The sequence below is a fragment of the Vigna unguiculata genome, chromosome 7 (genome assembly GCF_037176805.1).
Source record: "Vigna unguiculata cultivar grain cowpea cultivar isolate G323 ecotype 2 chromosome 7, ASM3717680v1, whole genome shotgun sequence".
NCBI classification, from domain to species: domain Eukaryota; kingdom Viridiplantae; phylum Streptophyta; class Magnoliopsida; order Fabales; family Fabaceae; genus Vigna; species Vigna unguiculata.
Genome location: NC_140798.1, coordinates 33,429,895 through 33,453,235, shown reverse-complemented (window position 1 = coordinate 33,453,235; position 23,341 = coordinate 33,429,895). Strand labels below are relative to the sequence as shown.

General features: G+C 29.6%; 2 protein-coding genes across 3 annotated transcripts; both read left to right on the top strand.

Moving 5' to 3' along the window:
• Positions 1 to 2,261: 2,261 nt before the first annotated feature.
• LOC114192715 (rRNA processing protein-like protein) lies at positions 2,262 to 4,835 on the top strand. 2 transcript variants are annotated; one of them, XM_085675503.1, is made up of 3 exons: positions 2,268 to 2,351; positions 2,468 to 2,489; positions 3,610 to 4,835. In XM_085675503.1, exon 3 carries the CDS (start codon positions 3,615 to 3,617, stop codon positions 4,482 to 4,484), a length of 870 nt encoding a protein of 289 aa, XP_085531629.1. In that variant the 5' UTR covers positions 2,268 to 2,351; positions 2,468 to 2,489; positions 3,610 to 3,614; the 3' UTR covers positions 4,485 to 4,835. The 2 variants fall into 2 exon arrangements, with proteins under 2 accessions (XP_027938308.1, XP_085531629.1); XM_028082507.2 differs by lacking the exon at positions 2,468 to 2,489 and having other exon boundaries at positions 2,262 to 2,351.
• Positions 4,836 to 17,689: 12,854 nt separating this feature from the next.
• On the top strand, positions 17,690 to 23,235 carry LOC114191121 (mannosylglycoprotein endo-beta-mannosidase-like). The gene is made up of 11 exons (XM_028080304.2): positions 17,690 to 17,917; positions 18,019 to 18,157; positions 18,295 to 18,522; positions 18,729 to 18,787; positions 19,274 to 19,322; positions 19,725 to 19,955; positions 20,311 to 20,480; positions 20,582 to 20,786; positions 21,059 to 21,730; positions 21,834 to 22,061; positions 22,234 to 23,235. The coding sequence occupies exons 1-11, from the start codon at positions 17,781 to 17,783 to the stop codon at positions 23,038 to 23,040; spliced, it is 2,925 nt and encodes a 974-aa protein (XP_027936105.1). The 5' UTR covers positions 17,690 to 17,780; the 3' UTR covers positions 23,041 to 23,235.
• Positions 23,236 to 23,341: the final 106 nt, after the last annotated feature.

The following is a 23,341-nucleotide window of genomic DNA, read 5'->3' as shown; positions in this document are numbered from 1 at the left end:
GAATATTTATCAATCATGCAAAAGCTTTATAGATAAGAATTTTAAACCAGACATCAACAATATAATACCAAGGTAGTAAAATCCTTTAGATTCGTGTCCTTCTCCCATTAATTGAGTTGTACCATGATTTGTATGACAAAAAGAATTGTCATCAAAGTTTATGAAACAATTCATTGGTTTGGTTAATCAACTTGAATAAACTAGGTTAAAAGGACAATTAAGGATAATAACAACATGCTTTAGGTGTAAGAAGAAAAAAATGAAGATTTTACTAGAGAAAAAACTTTGGATCCATTGAATCGAGTAATAACATGAAGATTTTTTGGACAAGAAATAGAAAAAAAAAATAATAAAGCATTACAAGAAATATGATAAAAAAAACGTTTCAATCAATTATCTTTGTTAAGAATGTCATGTAAAGAGTAATAAATTCCTTACCTATGACCAATTTTTTTTATAATATGTTCATTAGGGTACCCTCCTTTATGGTTACAACATCCTTTTTTACAAGTAGAACTATGATAAATGAGATAGTCCCTAAAGACATGTTGAAATAGGTCGAAGCGAGAAAACATCATGTAATGCTACAAAGAGCATAAGGTAATCTAGGGAGAAATTGTGTTCAGCACTAGAAGACTCACAAAATACTCTCCGAACAAAGAACTAGGGGCGAAAATAAACTTATAATACTTTGACAACACGACAATTGGACGACACATGATAGTGTGTCGATTAAGATTTGGATGTGCAACCATGATATTGAGTCACGCTCATCAAGGTGCACTAGGTCCAAGTGTCGGAATACAAAACTTCAAGATAAATGGTAATGATTAAGGACGACGGATAGTGACAGACAGTTAGATAACTCCTCTACTAGACATAAACCAATTAAAAGTATAAATTTTCCTCTATTAAAATATTATGTTTATATATATATATATATATATATATATATATATATATATATATATACCCATGAATTTATATATCTCAATCGAAAAAGAATCGGAATTCATGAATATATCTCTCGAAACAAATGAAAAGAAAATAAAAAATAAAACATAAATCATGAATCAATTAAGCATTCTCGGAAACTTGTTTAAAAATGAAAAAGAGAAAAGAGTTTTATGTAAATACCACATAATAAAGTTTGATCCTATTCATGGAGATTCTATAACTATTCCATTCCAAAAAGATAAAAAAATTTGGATGAATCTATAAGAATTAACCGCATGATCTAACTTTTATATATTATATGAAAAATAGATGTGAAAATGTGCATATCACTTTTTAAACTTTATTTAAGAACATGTATTAATACAATATTCTCAAGATTTAGATTTTAGAAATATATTTAAATATTAGTTACATAGGAAATATTGTCAAAATGCATTTAAAAATATAAATTAAGAGGAAAATAAATAAAATGTAGGACCTCTTTCCAAAATTTAGTTATTTTAATATACTCATTCTTATTAATATAACTAATTTATTAACTTCGTTATTTATAAACATTATTTATTATAAATAATAACTATTAATAAATGTTATATAAATATAACATTATAAAATTAACAAAAATATTTAGTTTGTAATTTGTTTCATAATAATTTTTTATTTTAGTAATTATTATAATATTTAATTTTGTAACTATATTAATCTATAATACTGATACAAAAATACTCCTTGTTATCTATGTTTGTTTAATGTACACAAATGAACAATAAATCCTTACTATTTTATCTTTAGATGATTGTTATTTTAAACTTAATTAATTATATACAATAAAAAATTATCGTATGATATAATTATAAAATTATTTATTTTGTAATTTTTGTTCGCAAATATTTTTTATAAATTTATTAGTTCATTTTATTTTAATAATTATTATATGAAATAATTGTTTTTTATTTCTTTATTTCTTATTGTTATCATAAGAAAGATTTCTGATTTGTTTCTTCAAAATTATTTTTAAATATTTGATAAGAATTAAAAATAGAGGGTTTATATTATAGAAGCTAAAAAAAGGTTATATAGAAAGAGTTAAAAATAAATAAAAAATGAAGAAAAAGAAAATTGAATATAGTTATATTTCAGAACTAAAAATATTTGAAATCTAAAATTTTGAAGAATCAGTTAACTGAATTCATATACCACAAGAATGAAGCCTGATCCGAGAGTTCAGTTAAGTTTGACCCGACCCGGTTTTTTTTTTCAGACTCGCAGTATTTAAAAGAACAAAAAAAAAAAAAAATTGATTCACAACTTTAACCTAAACCCTGAACTAAAACCCCTCAACTTCACCTTCGGCCAGTTCCTCCGCCGTCCCAATCTCTCCACAGCATCCCTAGGTTTGTTTTCACTTTCTGATTCTGCTTTTGGTTCATAAGCCTCACTTCTTCTTTTGATGTTCTGCGCTGGATTGGATTTGTTCTTTTTTCATTTTCAACTTATTCCTGTTTTCCAGATTGTTACCAAACAATGGCGAGGTTAGAGTGGTTTTCCCCCAGACTATGTGTATTTTATTTTTTTCTGGTTAAATGATCAAAAGCACAATCTTACACGTGTTTTCTGTTGAAAAAGCAAGATTAAGGTTACAGTTGTTTTATTCTGATTGTTTTTGGGTTAGTAAAGTTCAGGCTTTGGGGGAGAGGGGGGCAAAAGTAGTATTGTTCTTGTTTCTCTTCTGAGGGGTCAGGGCTTGTGATTACTGAATTTTAGTTTTGGAGTTTGAAGGAAGCTCATCAGTTCTTCTTTTCTAAGGATCAGCTTTTTAATGGAGTCTTTTTCTGAATTCTTGATTGAGATTTTATTTTTGAAAATCTTTGGCTTTACTTCGTTGGATTATTTACTAAAATTTAATCCATCCCACCCTGCACTGTTCATGAATTGAGCTGAATTGAGCCATTACATGCTAGGGACTATTGTTTCTCTTTTCCTCTTGCGTCTTGTGTTGCCAAGTTCTTAGTTCTTCTTATATTTCTATCTCTCCTGTAAAACAAATTTGTTTTGTGTTACCAAGTTCTTAGTTCTTATATTTCTATCTCTCCTGTAAAACAAATTTGCGAAGTATTTTAGTAGTCGTGTTGTGAGAGGCCGGTGAAAGCAGATTAAGATTAAGTCAACATGGCATTTAGGTGATTGCTTTCAATACTATGTTAAATGTTAAAACTTCTTTTGCTACCTATATTTGACTGAGCATTGAGATTTTCTGTACTGGAAGAATTTGAGATATAATTTCCTTTCTCGGCTCGATGTGTCTGTTGTCTGTTATTATTTGTTTGTCATTAGACATATAATTATGTCAGGTTATTTGAGTTGAAAGAGGAAAATTTTGATTTTGTTATTGTTGATATAGTGTTATGTGAGTTATTTATGTTATCATGTATGTAATTATGTTGATTATGTTAAGGATCTGCTTATAGCATTATATCCTAAATATGGTTCATTTGGCCCAAATTGAGTTTATTGCCTCCTTTCCACCTATTGTTTGTGAAAGCTTTGTCCCTAAAATCTTAAATGATGTTCTGTTTTGGTTATATTATAAATGCTAACTACAGTGTGTTGGTGTACTGCAAACTTTCTTTTCATTTTTAAATGCTTGTATAGGTTTAATGGCGATGACGTCGGAAAATGAAGATACAATGATTGAGAATGAAAGTGAAGATACGAGTGAAGAAATGTCATCGTCTGAATCAGAACAGGAAGAAGATGTGAAGTTAGCTGAACCATCAAAAAATGCAGTGTATAACAGAGATGCTCTATTAGATAAACTTGGAGATATCAGTTGGCCCGAGAATGTGGAATGGATACACAAACTATCCATTGATGTTGATCAAGAGCAAGAAGTAGATGTGAATGATGATTTGGCGCGAGAACTTGCATTTTACACACAGGCATTGGAGGGAACTAGGCAGGCCTTTGAGAAACTTCAGTCAATGGGTCTACCTTTTCTGAGACCTGCAGACTATTATGCTGAAATGGTAAAGACAGATGTCCACATGGAAAAGGTTAAAGGTAGGCTATTAACAGAGAAACGAAAGATGGAAGAGGCTGAAGAGAGAAGAAAGGCGAGGGAGGCCAAGAGATTGTCTAAAGAGATTCAGGCTCAGAAACTAAAAGAAAGGGCTAAGCAGAAAAAGCAAGATATAGAATCTGTTAAGAAATGGAGGAAGCAGAGGCAACAGAGTGGGTTTGCTGACAATGGCGATGATGCAGATACGGCTTTTGACTTTGAGGATGGAAAAGTATTTGAGAGGTCAAATAAGAAAAGGCCAGGAGTGGCTCCATGGGATCGGTCAGGAGGTAAGGCAAAGAAAGCCTTTGGTAAAGGACAGAAACAAAAGAAAAGAGATGGTAAGAATTCTAGATTTGGTTTTGGAGGCAAAAAGGGGTTGAAAAAGCAGAATACAGCTGAGACCACGAATGATTATGGTAAATTCAATAAGGGTGCTGCTGCTGTAAACAAGAAGAGAAAGAGGTAAATGCAGTGTTTTTTTGTTGTATTGAGGAAGTGATGTCTCGGAAGAGCCAATGACCGAAACCTAGGAATTTTCATCTAGTTTAATTTTATATTTTGGATGAATTTATGTTAACTTGATAAGCTTTATCGACAACTGAAGATTCTTAAAAATGTCTACTTCAATGTTTTTGACGTTTTTCTAAATGATTAGTTTCTTTATGTTGTAGTTATTGAGTAAACCAGAGTAGACATATTTGGTGTACTGTTTTGTTTGTCTATTTATTTATTTTTATTTCAGATACTCATTCCTGGGAATGTCAGAAACTAAGGATATCCTACCATATATGGATTCCATTCCTGTTGACTTCATTCATTTTACTAGTTTAATCGAGTATTTACAGTCGGTTTTCTTAAGTGTTGATAATTTCATTTAATTATGTCTCTATATGGGGAGAGATTCGACGTGATGACCAATGCTGAAGCAGTTAATTGTGCATGCTGGAGATTTCAGGTTTTAAAATTAACAATCCTTTGATCTTAATCTGGCCCTTTAATCGAAGGGGTGCCGGAGGGAAAAAAGGCTGGCAATCAGTGTCAATGCGGTTTCAAGAGATGCATTGTTTAAATAATAACAAAAAGCAAAACAAGATCTCGGTAGTTTGATTAGAGAATGAAGGGTCAAGAGCAGAATTAAAATTTATAAATTTTTTTCTGTAATTTCTTGTGTTGTGTTTTTATTGGGCATTTTATTTGTTTGTACGAATCTTCATTGCTAGAAACTATTTAAAGCCGAGCCTACTTAGTGAATTAGTTTTTAAGTCTTAGCTTAAAGTTGAGCCTACTTAGTGAGTGTTAGTGTGTGTTTGGCTTAGTGTGTGTTTGGAAATGTGTTCAAAAAAACGGAATCTGAATCGATTCCTTCTAGACTCCTTCTAGACGGAGAAGTAAATATTATTTGCTTTTCATTGAAACCAATTATGAGTTAGATTGACGTCAAACCAAACATACTTTTAGTGAAGTTTAGTTTTGGTGAGAGAAATTCTTTATAAATTCCTTTGATTTTTGTATTTAAGTTTTATATTTGATGTGATGATTATCTGCTCTTTCTATTTTGATGGCTACATCTTTTATTTTTTTATCTCCTTTTGCGTATTTTATTTACTTTGTTTAGTTAAATTTGTCTAGAACAATGAATTTTTTGTCCAGAAGGAACTTTCTAATACGAAGTTACAAGAGTTATAAAATTGATTTGAAAAAATTGATTTGAAATATTTGAAAGGAAATTTGAGAGAGGTTGTGAGTTTGACTTACTCACTGTAAAATTGTTTTTGAAGGATTTGAAAAAAATTATGGAAAAGATTGTGAATTCAAAATTCTCTCCACTAAAAAGTATACTAACAACAAAAACATTTGCTCATAAAAAAAGGTCTTTCTGATGTATTAGTATATTTATGGTAAATACATCAAGAGTTTGAATCAACATTGTAAAACAAGTTATCCTTTTTAGTCTTTTAATTATTTAGAGGAAAGGAATATTTGCACAAAACTGCCTTAACTAGTGCATATTTGGAATTGGAGATGACAATAGATAAATTGATACATAAAGATGCTATTTTGTTAATTGTAATTTGTGTGTGGTATCGGAGACGGAGCTCCAATGTCATCTTTTATATGAAAAATAGAATTTGATATGAAAAATGGAATTTGATATGTGATGGGCATTAGGTAAACATGGATTTGGTCATATTGGAATTGTGGGTGTTATTAGAGATCATAAAATATTTGGAAAGAAAAACCTTTGTCAGAAGGTGAGAAAAAAAAAAGAAAAAAAAGGAAGGAAAAAACAGTAAATATGTGATGTTTGGATTAAGAAAAAAAAAGTGTAAAAAATGAGATTGTTTGAATAGAAGGAAATAATTCGTAAGTAATTAAGTTTTTAATGAAATATATATATATATATATATATATATATATATATATATATATATATATATATATATATAAATTCTTATATTATACGAAAATTTTCTTGTAAATTTGTTAAAACAATTTGTAAGAAAAGATTTTTTCATACTATTTTTTATAATAATTTTAACTGACAGTAATTTCTTGCTAATTTATTTTTATAACAAAATTTATAAGTATTTTCTATAAAAAAAATTTAAAACAAAATTGGTAGAAAAGATGAGTTTTTTTAACAATATATATATATTTAAAAAAATAATTTTTAAAATATAAAAGATAGTTAAACTAAACTTTAGATTAAAATAAAATATTATTATCAAATCTTAATAAATTAAAAATTTAAATTTATTTATTACTTTAGTATGTTATTTTAATATTTATTTTATTATAAAAGTATTAGAAAAAAAATTATACTTTTATATTTAATACATAATGTCATAAAATGTCAATAATATAATTATTCTATTTTTTATATGTAAACATATATGATAATAAAATATTTCTAAAATAATTAATTATTTATTTAACACAATCAACTTTCATCGTAATTAATTACCTTCGCAATTCCACTCTAATATGAAAAGAAAGTTTCTAATATAAAATTTTTCTTTTATTTTCTTATTTAACATCTCGTTTTTCAGACTTTGCGTCTTGTGTTTCTATTGATGAAAACAAACAAAAGACAAACACCGATAACTGGTTAAACCAAGTAAACAAATTATGATATAATTACAAAGTTTAATAATTGAACTTTGATTAAACAAATATCACTATAATAGTAATAATAAATATACATATACATATACATAACCTATACATTGATGTAAAAAAGATAATTCATAATTTTATAATATTAAGAATTGAAAGTATAATATGATTTTATATATCTTTAATATTTAAATATACACAAATTTAAATTACACGTATAATTTTATTTGGATTTAAATTTTAACAATATAAATAGATATTGGTGAATAAATTACAATAAGATCACATATATAATCTTCAAAATCCATTAACTCCTGTCACACATATATAAACAAACACAAGTATACATGCATCCAAACAAATAAACTATCTTTTCGAAAAAAACACATATGTGTTATGCATTTCAAAAAATATTACCTGTCAACAAACACACTACATGTATCTCATCAATCGAATTTTTTTGGGTTGCACAAAATACACCAACTTTAATTTCTCTCACATCAACTATCAAAACCAAGAAATACAAAGACTATTACTGTGTAATATATCCAAAATGGATATTAATAAATGTATTTATAAAAGGACAATGATATTTTGACATTTTTTTTCACAACATGAAGTAGTATCTTTTAAATAGTTTTAGAATATTAAAAATGACAAAATAAAAAATAAAAATAACATAAAAAATGATATATAAAATTATAAGAAAAAATTGTTAAAATCTAGTAGTAAAAATATTATTTTACTTTGTGAAATTGAGAAAGGAAACGTCTATAAAACTGAAAATTTTTTATTCTGATAACCGAAAAGACATATTGATTTTGACATATTTTTTATTTAATTTTAAAAAACCAAACAATAATAGAGGAACCGAAGACTATTAACCTAACCTAACAACACAATAATAATTAATTAAAAATATTATAAATAAATAAATTATCTGAAAAAACAAAAACCTGCACACGCGTCGAAACTAGTTAAAAAAAAATAACAAATATTTTACATTGTTCTTTGTTGATTCCCAGCTGGGAATTAGTGTTTTTTGGTCATTTACCAATTTTATTAATTTTTAATTGAATAGTTGCTTTATCAAATCAGCTTTTTCCCCTCAAAATCAGTGCAACGATTTATGTAAAGTAAGTAGTATAATGATTTATAGATTAAATATATGCATTTTGTCTGGAAATAAAATATTACTATTTTAGGTAACAAAAATATGCAAGTTACACCCGTAGCGAAATTTAAGAATCATTCTTCCTCATTAGTTCCAGTCAGAATCAACCGATTCTCCTTCGCAATTAGTAATATGTTATATTATGTTTGGAAGATAAATTTCAGTAATTTTAAAAAATTAAAATACAAATATTTAAAACATTTAAATAATTGCGTTAAACGTTTTAAATAAAATAAAGAAAATATTTATATTAATTTTTTATTTGAATCAAATAATTGAATTTCTCTTTTAAAAATATTTATTTTAAAATGTAGATTTTAAAATTAAACTTTACTGAAAAATATTACTCAAAATTAAATATTCAAATGATATTCAATAGTTTATTCTTTTCATCATACATGTGTATAAAAAAGAGTAAAATTTGAATTTCTTTTTCTTTCTTTTATGAAAATTAAATTTTATTATTTTAATAATTTAGAACATGTTCCTAAAATTATTTAATTTTATATTTTATTAATTCTTTAAATAAAAAATTTTATTTTCTAAAAATATCTTTAATTTATTAAATAAATAAATTATTCTCATAAATTATCAACCAAATACAAATAGGAAAGGTGAGGTACCAAAAGGAAAGACTTGAAACGTGAAAAGAGGGAAAGGAATTAATGTAGATGAAGAGCAGAGTAGGTGACACGTGTACAATTTCTCTAGAAGTGTGCGATAATATCAGTGTAACATTGTGAAACTGTTATAATACGTCTCTTATATAATAATAATAATAATAATAATAATAATAATAATAATAATAATAATAATAATAATAATAATAATAATAATACACTTAAATCCAGCTCTGTCTCTAATATTACTCATTTGCATGAGTCACGTAAAGAATATAATCAGAAGTGAAAAGATTAGTAATATTTGAGCTTCCGATACAATAAAAGAGAATTGTAAACTTTCAGATGATGAACGATATTTTGTGAATGTGAAGTTTAAGAATCTAGCAAATAATATTGAAAAATATTTTATAATTATTTCATCGTGACCAGATTGAAAATAAAATTTATTTTATAATTTTTATTCATACATTTTATATATAAATATTCTATTATGATAATATTTTACTTTAACAAATATTAAAACTAAAGTTTCAAATATATAATATTTCGTAAAATTAAAAAAAAAAATCTACATATCATATTTAAATTGAGTTTTCATCTTACAATATAATATTTTTATAAATCTATGAAAAAAATGCTATCTAATTATTAAATGGTTAAATAAGTTTGTAGTTTTATAAATTATGAGAAATTGAAATTTATCTATATCTTAAACTTTGATATATTTTGACTTGTAAACTTTAGAAATAATGAATATAATTCTTCTAACCTAACGATGTTAACTTTTTTTGTGTTAAATAACTTTGTAAGCTGACATTTCAAATAAAATATGTCAAATGATATAAATAGTTCAAACACCAATCTGAAATGTCATTTAGTATGTAAAAAAAATAATGGAGTTGTGTATTCAAGATTATATTTGTTTATTTTTAAAGTTTGAGATTAAATTATATCAAAGTTTAGGATATGACAACAAGTGAATGTTTAAGAACTAAAAATATATTTAACCCAGCTTCATATTGTCAATTCAGTTTCTGTTTTTATGTTTTTGTGTTTGTATCCACCATCATATGGTATGATAGTTTATTATGTTAGAATTATGAATGAAAATTTTATCTTTTCCAAAATAATCCGTGCATTACCTTGGATGATAAAAAAAGATTGATTAGTATAATTTAAAAAATTGAACTCAAAGTAACAAAAAACTTTTCACATATTTGTTCAATGTGTCACACTTATTTGCCTATCTAGTTTGACCTATTTTTTTTCTTCAAGCCAGCCACCTAGTACAAACAATAAGGGTTGATTTTTGTGACTTGTAATCAACTTTGTGGTACATAAGAAGTACATCCCTTTGGATGATAAAAAAAAAGATTGATTAATATAATTTAAAAAATTGAACGCAAGGTAATAATCAACTTTTCACATATTTGTTCAATGTGCCAAACTTACTTGTCTATATGGTTTGGCCTAATTTTTCTTCAAGCCAGCCACCTAGTGCAGGAAATAAGGATTGATTTTTTTTGACTTGTAATCAAATTTATGGTACATAAGGATGACATCCCTTTAGAGGATAACAAAAAAAATATATTGATTAATAAAATTTAAAAAATATTACGAAAAGTAATACCCATCTCCTCACTTATTTGTTTATTATCCCCACTTATTTGCCTATCTTGTTTGACCCTTTTTTTTTTTCAAGTCAGCCACCTAGTGCAAACAATAAGGGTTGATTTTTATGACTTGTAATCAAATTTGTGGTATACAAGAAGTACATCCTTTGGATGATAAAAATAGATTGATTAGTATAATTTAAATAAGAACGCAAAGTAACAATCATTTTTTCATATATTTGTTCAATGTGACCACTTATTTGCCTATGTGGTTTGACCTATTCTTTTCTTCAAGTCAGCAATCAGCCACCTAGTGCAAACAATAAATGTTAAATTTTGTGACTTGTAATCAAATTTGTGGTACATGAGAATAACATCCCTTTGGAGTATAAAAAAAAGATTGATTAATAAAATTTAAAAAATTGTACCAAAAGTAATGGGCATCTCCTCACTTATTTATTTATTTATTATGTCCCACTTATTTTCCTATTTGGTTTGGCCTATTTTTTTCTTCAAGCTAGCCAATAGTGCAAACAATAAGAGTTGATTTTTGTGACTTTAATCACATTTGTGGTACATCAGAAATACATCTCTTTTGATTATAAAAAAAATTGATTAGTAAAATTTTAAAAATTGTACACAAAATAACAATCAGCTTTCTACATATTTGTTCAATGTGCCCCATTTATTTGCTTATCTGGCTTGGCCTATTTTTTTCTTCAAGTCAGCCACATAGTGCAAACAATAAAGGTTGATTTTTGTGACTTAATCAAATTTGTGGTAGATAAGAAGTACATCCCTTTGGATGATAAAAAGAAAAGAGTGATTAGTATAATTTAAACAATTGAACGCAAAGTAACAAGTAGTTTTCTAAATATTTGTTCAATGTGCCCCACTTAATTGTCTATATGGTTTGGCCTATTCTTTTCTTCAAGTCTGCCACCTAGTGCAAGCTATAAGGGTTGAATTTTGTGACTTGTAATCAAATTTGTGGTACATAAGAATGAAATCCCTTTAGAGGATAAAAAAAAGATTGATTAATACAATTTAAAAAATTGTTCGAAAAGTAATACACATCTGTCCACTTATTTGTTTATTATGCCCCACTGATTTGCCTATCTGGTTTGGCCTATTTTTCTTCTTCAAGCCAGCCACCTAATGCAAACAATCAGGGTTGATTTTTGTGACTTGTAATCAAATTTGTGGTACACAAGAAGTACATCCATTTGGATGATAAAAAAAAATTGATTAGTATAATTTAATAATTGAACGCAAAGTAACAAACAACTTTTCACATATTTGTTCGATGTGCCCCACTTATTTTCGTCTATTTTTTTCTTCAAACTAGCCACCGAGTGCAAGAAATAAGGATCGATTTTTGTGACTTGTAATCAAATTTATGGTATATAAGAATGACATCCCTTTAGAGGATAAAAAAAAAAGATTGATTAATAAAATTTAAAAAATTGTACGAAAAGTAATACGCATCTCTCCACTTATTTGTTTATTATTCCCCACTTATTTGCCTGTCGGGTTTGGCTTATTTTTTTCTTCAAGCCAGCCACCTAGTGCAAATAATAAGGGTTGATTTTTGTTACTTGTAATCAAATTTGTGGTACAAAAGATGTATATCCCTTTGGATGATAAAAAAAAAGATTGAAAAGTAAAATTTAAAAATTGTACGCAAAGTAACAAATACTTTTTTCACATATTTGTTCGATGTGCCATACTTATTTGCCTATATGGTTTGACCTATTTGTTTCTTCATGCCAGCCACCTAATGCAAACAATAAGGGTTGAATTTACTGATTTGTAATAAAATTTGTTGTACATCAAAATGGTATTCCTATGGAGGATAAAAAAGATATTGATTAATAAAATTTGAAAAATTGTACGAAAAGTAATATGCATCTTCCCAGTTATTTGTCTATTTTGTGTGACCTATTTTTTTTTTCTTCATGCCAGCCATCTAGTGCAAACAAGCAAACAATAAGGTTGATTTTTGTAACTTGTAATTAAATTTGTGGTACATAAGAAGGACATTCCTTTGGACGCTAAAAAAGGATTGATTGATTAGTAAAATCTAAAAAATTGTACGTAAAGTAAAAAACAGCTTTCCACATATTTATTTAATGTAGCCCACTTATTTGCCTAGTTTGACCTATTTTTTTATTCAAACCAGCCACCTCGTGCAAACAATAAATTTTGATTTTTTTTACTTGTAATCAAATTTGTAGTACTAAAAAGTACATCATTTGAATGTAAAAAAAAAATTGATTAATAAATTTTAAAAAATTGTAAAAAAATAACACGCAGCTCCCCACTCATTTACCTATTTAATTTGTCCTACATTTTTTCAAGTCCGTCATTCGGTGCAAACTAACGAAAGATACATATAATGTCATAAAGTTTCAAGCGTAAAATTCTTTCATATATCCAACTAGGAGATTAATGGATCACAAATATAATTTTATCTGTTTTGTTATTAATTATATATATATATATATATATATATATATTTATATATATATTTAAATTAGTTGGTAAATATTTGTATAAACTAAACAATGTTATAGGTGCTGGTATTGTTAATACTTTTCTCAGCCCATGTGGCTCACTTAATCCTGATTTCACATGCAATTTTATTTTTCATAATATTTTTAATATACTATAGCATGTACTCATTATGTCTTTTTCAAATAAATTTATTCGGTTTTCGTCCCATCATGTCCTATTAATGAATAAGCATGTTAAAATGGAAAGATGAAAAAGAAAAATAGTAACTAAGAATCCAAATTAACATAAAAATAGGAAAATATAATGAAAAAAGTATAAATGTCTGCACTATACTGTACAGAACAAAGCAATTGCATGCAAAAAGTTGTAATTTTGAATTTTATTTTTATAACAACAGAATATACCTTTTTATTTGTAGATATATGGGCCAAAGACAAATAAAATAAATTATTGAATTATTATTTAATTAAAATAACCGAATGTTTCAATACTTTTAAATTACTAAGTTAAAAAAATGAACACCAATAAACTGGTAATATTATGATTAATTTTTTATTAATATTAACATCTGTTACAATTAAAACATTAAATAGATCTAAATGATGTATTCACAACTATTAAATCGCCATCTAATATTAACATTTGTTACCCGTCTTGACAACTCTAAAGTCAACCACTTAGTCCAAAAAATAAGGGTTGATTTTTGTGATTTGTAATCAAATTTGTAGTACATAAGAATTACATCTTTTTTGTTTATTAAAAAAACTTGATTAGTATAATTTAAAAAATTGAACGCAGCTTTCCACGTATTTGTTCATTGTGCCCCACTTATTTATCTATCTAGTTTAACTATTTTTTTCTAAAAGCCAGCCACCTAGTTCAAGAAATAAGGGTTCATTTTTGTGACTTGTAATCAAATTGATGGTACATAAGAATGACATCCCTCTAGAGGATAAAAAACAAAATTGATTAATAAAATTTAAAAAATTGTACGAAAAGAAATACGCATCTCCCCGCTTATTTGTTTATTTTGTCCCACTTATTTGCTTATATGGTTTGACCTATTTTTTTCTTCAAGCCAACCACCTAGTGCAAATAATAAGGGTTGATTTTTGTGACTTGTAATCAAATTTGTAGTACAGAAGAAGTACATCCATTTGGATGATAAAAAAAGATTGATTAAAAATTTAATGCAAAGTAACAAACAACTTTCCACATATTTGTTTAATGTGCCCCACTTATTTGTCTATCTGGTTTGGCCTATTTTTTTTTTCATGATAGTCACCTAGTGCAAAAAATAAGAATTGATTTTTGTGACTTGTAATCAAATTTGTGGTACATAAGAATGACATCCCTTTGAAGGATAAAAAAAGGATTGATTAATAAAATTTAAAAAATTGTACGAAAAATAGTATGCATCTCCCCACTTATTTGTTTATTATGTCCCACTTATTTGCCTATCTAGTTTGACCTAGTGTAAATTGATTTTTGTAACTTGTTATAAAATTTGTGGTACATCCCTTTGGATGATAAAAAAAAGATTGATTAGTATAATTTAAAAAATTGAGCGCAACAAGCAGCTTTCCACATATTTGTTCAATGCGCCCCACTTATTTGTCCATCTGGTTTGACCTATTTTTTTCTACAAGCCAGCCACCTAGTGCAGGAAATAAGGGTTGATTTTTATGACTTGTAATCAAATTTATGGTACATAAGAATGACATCTCTCTAGAGGATAAAAAAAAAAGATTGATTAGTAAATTTTAAAAAGTTGTACGAAAAGTAATACATAGCTCCATACGTATTCGTTCATTATGCCACACTTACTTGCATATATGATTTGACCTATTTTTTTCTTTCAAATTAGTCATTAAAGGCAAGCAATAAATATTGATTTTTATGACTTGTTATCAAATTTATGGTACATAAGAAGTACATCCAATTGGATAACAAACAAAAGATCGCTACTTATGGTGCAAATATGATTTGACCTACTTCTTTCTTCAAGCCAAGTGCAAGCAATAAGGGTTAATTTGTGTAACTTATAATCAAATTCGTGGTACATAAGAAGTACATCTCTTTGGATGACAAAAAAAGATTGATCAGTAAATTTTAAAAAATTTTACGAAAAGTAATATGCAGCTCCTCACTTATTTGTTCATTGTGCCCCACTTATTTGTCTATCTGATTTGGCCTATTTTATTTTTCAAGTCAGTCATTTAATGCAAGCAATGAGAGTTGATTTTTGTGACTTGTTATCAAATTCTTTGTACATAAGAAAGAAGTACATCTCATTGGCTGACCAAAAAAGATTGATTATTGAATTTTAAAAGTTCTACGAGAAGTATCAAACAACTCTCCACTTATTTATTTATTGTGCCCCACTTATTGGCCTATCTTGTTTGGCATTTTTTTTCTAAGTCAGTCATTCAATGCAAGCAATAAGTGTTGATTTTTGTGACTTATAATCAAATTTGTGGTACTTAAGTAGTACATCCCTTTGGATGATAAAAAAAAAGATTGATCAGTAAATTTTAAGAAATTGTACGAAAAGTAATACGTAGTTTCCCACTTATTTGTTCATTGTGACCCACTTATTTGCATATCTGGTTTGGCCTTTTTTTTTCAAGTCAGTCATTCAATACAAGCAATAAGGGTTGATACTTTTGACTTGTTATCAAATGTGTGGTACATAAGAAGTAGATCCAATTGGATAACAAACAAAAGATTGATTAGTAATTTTAAAAGAATTGTCCAAAAGGTAATATGCAGTTCTTCACTCATTTCTTCACTTTTCCCCACTTATGTTGCATATATGATTTGACCTATTTTTTCCTTTAAGTCAGCCACCTAGTGCAAGCAATAAGGATTGATTTGTAACTTATAATCACATTCATGGTACACAAGAAGTGCATCCCATTGCATGAACAAATATATATTGATCAGTAAATTTTAAAAAATTGTAAGTAAAGTAATACACAACTCTCCACTTATATGTTCATTGTGCCCCACTTATTTGCCTAGCTGGTTTGGCCTATTTTTTTTCAATTTAGTCATTCAATGCAAGCAATAAGGGTTGATTTTTGTGACGTATTATCAAACATGTGGTACATAAGAAGTACATCCAATTGGATAACAAACAAAAGATTGATAGTAAGTTTAAAAGAATTGTACAAAAAGTAATATGCAATTCCCCACTTTTTTGTTCACTTTTCCCCACTTATGTTGCAGATATGATTTGACCTATTTTTTCCTTCAAGTCAACCACCTAGTGCAAGCAATAAGGATTGATTTGTAACTTATAATCAAATTCGTGGTACACAAGAAGTGCATCCCATTGCATGACAAAAATATATTGATCAGTAAATTTTAAAAAATTATACGAAAAGTAATATGCAACTCCCCACTTTTATGTTCATTGTGCCTCACTTATTTGCCTAGCTGGTTTGACCAATTTTTTTCAACTCAGTCATTCAATGCAAGTAATAAGGATTGATTTTTGTGACTTGTTATCAAATATGTGGTACACAAGAAGTACATCCACTTGGATAACAAACAAAAGATTGATTAGTAAGTTTAAAAGAATTGTACAAAAAGTAATATTCAGTTCCCCACTCATTTGTTCAATTTTCCCACTCATGTTGCAGATATGATTTTACCTTTTTATTTTTTGTCAAGCCATCCACCTAATAAGGGTTTATTTGTGTAACTTATAATCAAATTCATGGTACACATGAACTGCATCCCATTGCATGAGAAAAATATATTGATCAATAAATTTTAAAAAATTGTAGGAAAAGTAATACGTAATTCCCTACTTATGTGTTCATTGTGCCTCACTTATTTGTCTATCTAATTTGTCCTTTTTTTTTTAAGTCAGTCATTCAATACTAGTAGCTAGTATTTAGTAGCTAGTATCTAGTAGCTAGTAGTAAGGAGCTAGTAACTAGTAGCTAGTAACTAGAGCTAGTAGTTAAACTTAGTAACCAGAATTAGTAGGTAGAACTAGTAGCTAGAGCTAGTAGCTAGGAGCTAGTAGCTAGTTGCTAGTTGCTAGTAGTTAGTATGTAGTTGCTAGTAACTAGAGCTAGTAACTAGTAGTTAGTAGCTAGAGCTAGTATCTAGTAGCTAGTAGTTAGAGCTAGTAACTAGAGCTTGTAGTTAGTAGTTTGTGCTAATAGTGAGTAGGTCTAACTGTAGTTAGAGCTAATAGCTAAAGCTTGTAGTTAGTAGTTAGAACTAGTAGTTAGTAGTTAGTACTAGTAGTTAGGAGATCTAGTTGTAGTTACAAGTTACTAGTTCTAATTGTACTTCTAGCTTGAGCTCGAACTCTAGCTTTTTACCTGATTTTAATGTAATAAATAAATAATATATTAATTAATTATAATGTAATGATATTCTACATTTTATTTTATTTTTTTGCGTTTCTTACATTTTCTTATTCTTTTCATATTATACAATTTAAAAATTCATTAATTTTTTTATACATAAGTGTTGATTAAACTTTTTTGTTGTATATCAATAATTTTGTTAATTATATAACTGTTTTGAGTTAGAAACTATCTTTAACGTATGTCTTTTTGTTAATAAAGATTCGTTAGAAGTGATGGGTCATTATTTGCAAAGAAAGTGAGAGCACAGTGACATGAGAAGATAAGAGTCAAGTCAAGTTGTGTTGATATTTGTCAGTTTTTCCATTCCAACCTTTTCTGTTAACAATGGCGAAGATCACTCTTCATTCGGAATGGCTTGCAGCTAGGTCCACCGAGGTTCATTTCACAGGCGCTCAACTCACCACCACGCACCCTCCCTCCGCTTCCACAGAACCGTGGATGGAAGCCATTGTCCCTGGAACGTAATCTCTCTCTCTCTCTCTCTCTCTCTCTTTGTGGATGCAATGCATGCACATTGTCTTTTCTTGCTGGAACTGATTCTTAACTCTAAATTGATTGACAGCGTTCTGGCAACCTTGGTGAAAAACAAAGTGGTTCCTGATCCTTTTTATGGACTAGGAAATGAGGCAATCTTGGATATTGCTGACTCTGGAAGAGAGTATTACACCTTCTGGTTTTTTACAACCTTTCAGTGTAAGCTGGTGAGGATTATTCTTTTCTCTCATATAACGCAATTTTATATTTCAAATTCCAGAACTGCTTTGATGTGTATTTCAATTTTAATGTGCTGTTAAGATATGATGCTTTCTGTTTTGATTATTCTTTTTTTTTTTTACAGTCAGGGAATCAGCACTGCGATCTGAACTTCCGAGGAGTGAATTACTCCGCTGATGTTTATTTAAATGGGCACAAGATGGTACTTCCGAAAGGAATGTTTCGGAGACATTCTCTTGATGTCACTGATGTTGTTCATTCTGATGGTAGTAACCTGCTTGCAGTTCTTGTTCACCCCCCGGATCATCCTGGGAGCATTCCTCCACAGGGAGGACAAGGTGGTGATCACGAGGTTAGAAACTAAATTTATAAATCAGGTTAATTTTGTCCTTTTTGATTATTTAACTTCCTGTTATGTAATAGTGTCAAACTTAAATTGTAGTGGTCGATAACTTCTAAAGTTTATTGAATTTTTTTAAGAGACTAAGACTAGGAAAGAAGAATGAATGATGTATGCGGAATATACAGTTCATCTTTTATTTTGTTCTTTTTGTGTAGATAGGGAAGGATGTGGCCACACAATATGTTCAAGGTTGGGATTGGATGGCTCCCATAAGGTGAAATTGTTACTACTCTTGTGATAATTCGTTTACTCTTTTCGTTGGAAACTACCAGAGTTCCTTTTGGTTAGCTGGGTTATGGTAATGAACTAGCAATATCCTTGTCATTCTGATATCAATTAATAATCAGTGAATTTGATATTTTTTTTGTGTGATTGAATTATCAGAATGTTTATGTTTTTTAGACAGCTGGAGACACTTTTACTTTGTCACTTAGTTGCATTCACAATTCAAGTTAATGTAAAAGAGCATTTAGACTGAAAAGGCAAAATAAGGCATCAAAATAGTAGCATGTTTATCTAATATGACACTGAAATTTCCTTTGGATATGTTGTTTATATTTTCCTTTGATGACTTTATGATGTCCTCCTATGCACTGAAAAAGAAAAGAAAGTGAAACAAAATTTGGAGCAGTTTGGTATTGCTTGTGTTGTGAACAAACTGTATATGAATAACCAATGCAAGTGTTAAATATGATTGCAGAGATAGGAACACCGGAATATGGGATGAGGTTTCCATCTCGATTACTGGGGTGAGTTGTATTAATTGCTTTGGATCCTTTTAAAAACATGTCGTTTTTTTTTCCCATGCACTTAAAATTTTCCAATTATGAAAGCCTGTGTTTCATCTTCGTCTTTTTTCTATTTTTCAATTTACTGTCTTTGTCCTTTGCTCTTAACCCCAAAGAAAGAGAGTTCTGTCTTTCATATACTATTCAATCATATACTATTCAATTCATGATTAAATACATCTGAACTTCTCTAGATGCAACCGAATATGGCAATGATTAGATACATTTTTGGGCAGTCACTGAGATTAGACACATGAGCTAAACACATCATAAGAATTGCTTTATTAGTTTTTTGCATTTTATGCATTGTAAACATTTTTGTCAATCAGAGTAAGCATGATTTAGAGTCTGTGTTTGCTGCAGCCAGTAAAAATAATTGATCCCCACTTGGTGTCATCGTTCTTTGACAACTATAAGAGAGTATATCTACATGCCACAACTGAGTTGGAAAACAAGAGCTCTGGGACTGCAGAGTGTTCTTTGAGTATCCATGTGACAACAGAACTCGAAGGGGGCATTCATTCAGTAGAGCAGCTTCAAACTCAAAATCTTTCGATTCCTCCAACATCAAGGGTTCAATATACATTTCCTGAGGTCAGTCTTAGACAGTTTAATCCACTGTCCTTAAAACTTAATCATTCATTAGTGATACACTTAGAAAAAAGTGGACTTATTGTCTAGTTATGTGTATCATTCGTTGGTATTGGTGGATCTTGGGCTGCTTTTGTGCAAACTTGTTTGCATGAGGTCTATTTCAATAAATTTCTCTATGAACATTTTTGGAGAAAAAAGTAGATAAATTTCCTTTTTCTTTCGAAGTTGAGGAAATTTGCAGTCCTGGATTGATAATATTTTGGAGGGTCATTTTCTATTGACTCTGTTAAACTCGTATAATTTGGGGTTTAAGCTTTATCTCTTCTTTTAAAGGGCTAATGATTTGCTTTTGCAGCTCTTCTTCTACAAGCCCAATTTATGGTGGCCAAATGGAATGGGGAAGCAATCTTTGTACAACGTTATTATTAACATTGATGTAAAAGGATATGGTGAATCTGATTCATGGAGCCATCACTTTGGATTCCGCAAAATTGAAAGCAATATTGATGGTGCTACTGGTGGAAGGTATCATGCTGTTCCTTCAATGTAATATTTTACTTTTTCCTCAATGGGATTATTTCACACTTTAAACTTCTTTTGTATATGTATTATGGATGGTTTCATAGATTGTTCAAAGTTAACGGAGAACCAATTTTTATACGAGGGGGGAACTGGATATTGTCTGATGGGCTATTGCGACTTTCAAAAAAGCGATACCAAACAGATATCAAGTTTCATGCAGATATGAATTTTAACATGATTCGTTGCTGGGCTGGTGGCCTCACTGAAAGGCCAGAGTTTTATCATTACTGTGATTATTATGGTATTCTGGTAAGATATACTAGACACTCATTCTTATTTTATATATGCTTCTTAATATTCTGCTATACTTTTTATGCCTTACTGCGTTGCTGCTGTTTTTCTGTGTGCCTATGTAGTTTATTTGTGTTTCTTTCCTTTTGCTAGATCAATTTGCATAATAATTAAGAAAGAGAAATAAACACAAATCACAGTCTCTACCACTGTTTGGTTCTATACAACTTGACTTACATCAGTGGCAGTTTTAGCTTTGATAATTGATCATATTGCTGCTAATCGTGTAGGTATGGCAAGAATTCTGGATTACCGGGGATGTGGATGGACGTGGTATCCCAGTATCAAATCCAAATGGTCCCCTGGATCATGACCTTTTCTTGTTTTGTGCAAGGGACACGGTCAAGCTTCTGAGAAATCATCCTAGTCTTGCCCTCTGGGTGGGTGGAAATGAACAAACTCCACCGGATGATATAAATAAAGCGCTGAAAAATGATCTGAAACTTCATCCTTATTTCAGACATGCAGAAGAAAAGGAAAAACCTGTCGGTGGCTTGTCCGAAAGGTTGGGCGATCCTAGCCAATATCTTGATGGCACACGAATTTACATAGAAGGATCATTATGGGATGGGTTTGCAGATGGGAAAGGGGGCTTCACTGATGGACCTTATGAAATTCAAAATCCTGAAGATTTCTTCAAGGATGATTTTTACAAGTATGGATTCAACCCTGAGGTTGGTTCTGTAGGAATGCCAGTTGCTGCTACCATAAGAGCAACAATGCCTTCAGAAGGATGGCAAATACCACTGTTTAAGAAACTTTCCAGTGGTTATGTAGAAGAAGTTCCTAACCCCTTGTGGAAATACCATAAATACATTCCATATTCAAATCCAACCAAGAAGGTTCCTGATCAAATTCAGCTTTATGGTGATGTGAAAGATCTTGATGATTTTTGTTTGAAGGTGTGAAAACTTTATCCAGGTGGATCATTATTTATACACTTTCAATCCTCTTACATTTGTTGTTCTGTTGCTAACTCTATTTTTTATACTATAATCTTCCCAGGCTCAACTAGTTAACTACATACAATATAGAGCTCTTCTGGAGGGATGGACCTCTCACATGTGGAAAAAATATACAGGAGTCTTAATTTGGAAGACACAAAATCCTTGGACTGGTCTGAGAGGCCAATTTTATGATCATCTTCTTGACCAAACTGCAGGTTTCTTTGGTTGTCGTTCCGCTGCAGAGCCAATTCATGTACAGCTTAATCTGGCTACATATTTTATAGAGGTAAGCATCGACATTGAACTTCTATTTTTATGAATCGGGAATATAAATAGAAATATCATTTGACAATGAGAAACTTGGAATAATCACAATTTCCTCTGCAAATTATTTGATGATCCAATGGTGAATTGTTTCTTCAAGGTTTTATATCATTTTACTTTTCTTCTTTAAACAGGTGGTGAATACTACATCAGAAGAATTGTCTAATGTAGCTATGGAAGTTTCAGTGTGGGACCTCGAAGGCACATGTCCACACTACAAAGTTCATGACAATCTCACTGCACTGCCAAAAAATGTAACACCTATTGTTGAGATGAAGTATCCTAAGTCAAAAAATCCTAAGCCAGTCTACTTTCTTCTTCTCAAACTCTTCAACATGTCAGATAATAAAATTTTATCTAGAAACTTTTATTGGTTGCATCTTCCTGGTGGAGATTATAAACTACTAGAGCCGTATAGGGAGAAGAAAATACCCCTCAAGATAACATCCGAGGTTTTCATTCAAGGATCTACCTACAAACTTAGAATGCATGTGCAAAACACATCTAAGAAACCAGACTCTAACAGTTTGACATTGGAACACGGTTCAACGGCTAGACAAAAACCGGGAACCGTAGACAATGTGAAGGGAAAAGAGCAAGAAGTTGGTTGGTTTACAAGGATACACAAATGCTTTGCAGGGAAAAGTGATGGTTTGAAGGTTTCTGAAATTAATGGGCAAGATATAGGTGTTGCATTCTTTCTACATTTTTCTGTCCATGCTTCGAATAAAGACCACAAGGAAGGGGAAGACACACGAATTCTCCCTGTTCATTACTCAGATAACTATTTTTCACTTGTGCCAGGAGAGACCATGACTGTTAAAATTTCTTTTGAGGTCCCTCCAGGTGTCAGTCCTCGAGTTTCTCTGCATGGCTGGAATTTTGACGACAAGCCATCCTTGAAGGTTTTCAGTGATGTCACAGGCAACCTTGTGAATTGATCAATTCTGAGTATTTCAAATGCATGACGAGAGAACTTCATGAGCTTATCACTTTCTTCCTTTAACCTGCCAAAGTTGGCATTCTAATACAACATTCGGGAATTCATATTTCCCACCTTATGTTGCTAAGATCAATATTTCTAGTACTTTGTTTATTAAATTTTGCAATAAAAAGCAAAGGGGAAATTGTCTCAATGAGAATAATCTTTTGAAAGCTAAGGCTGCTCCTCGGAATGGAGTGAAGGTTATGCCTCGATCATTTTATGGCTTGTAATTTAATAACGATTCAAATTTGGCAATT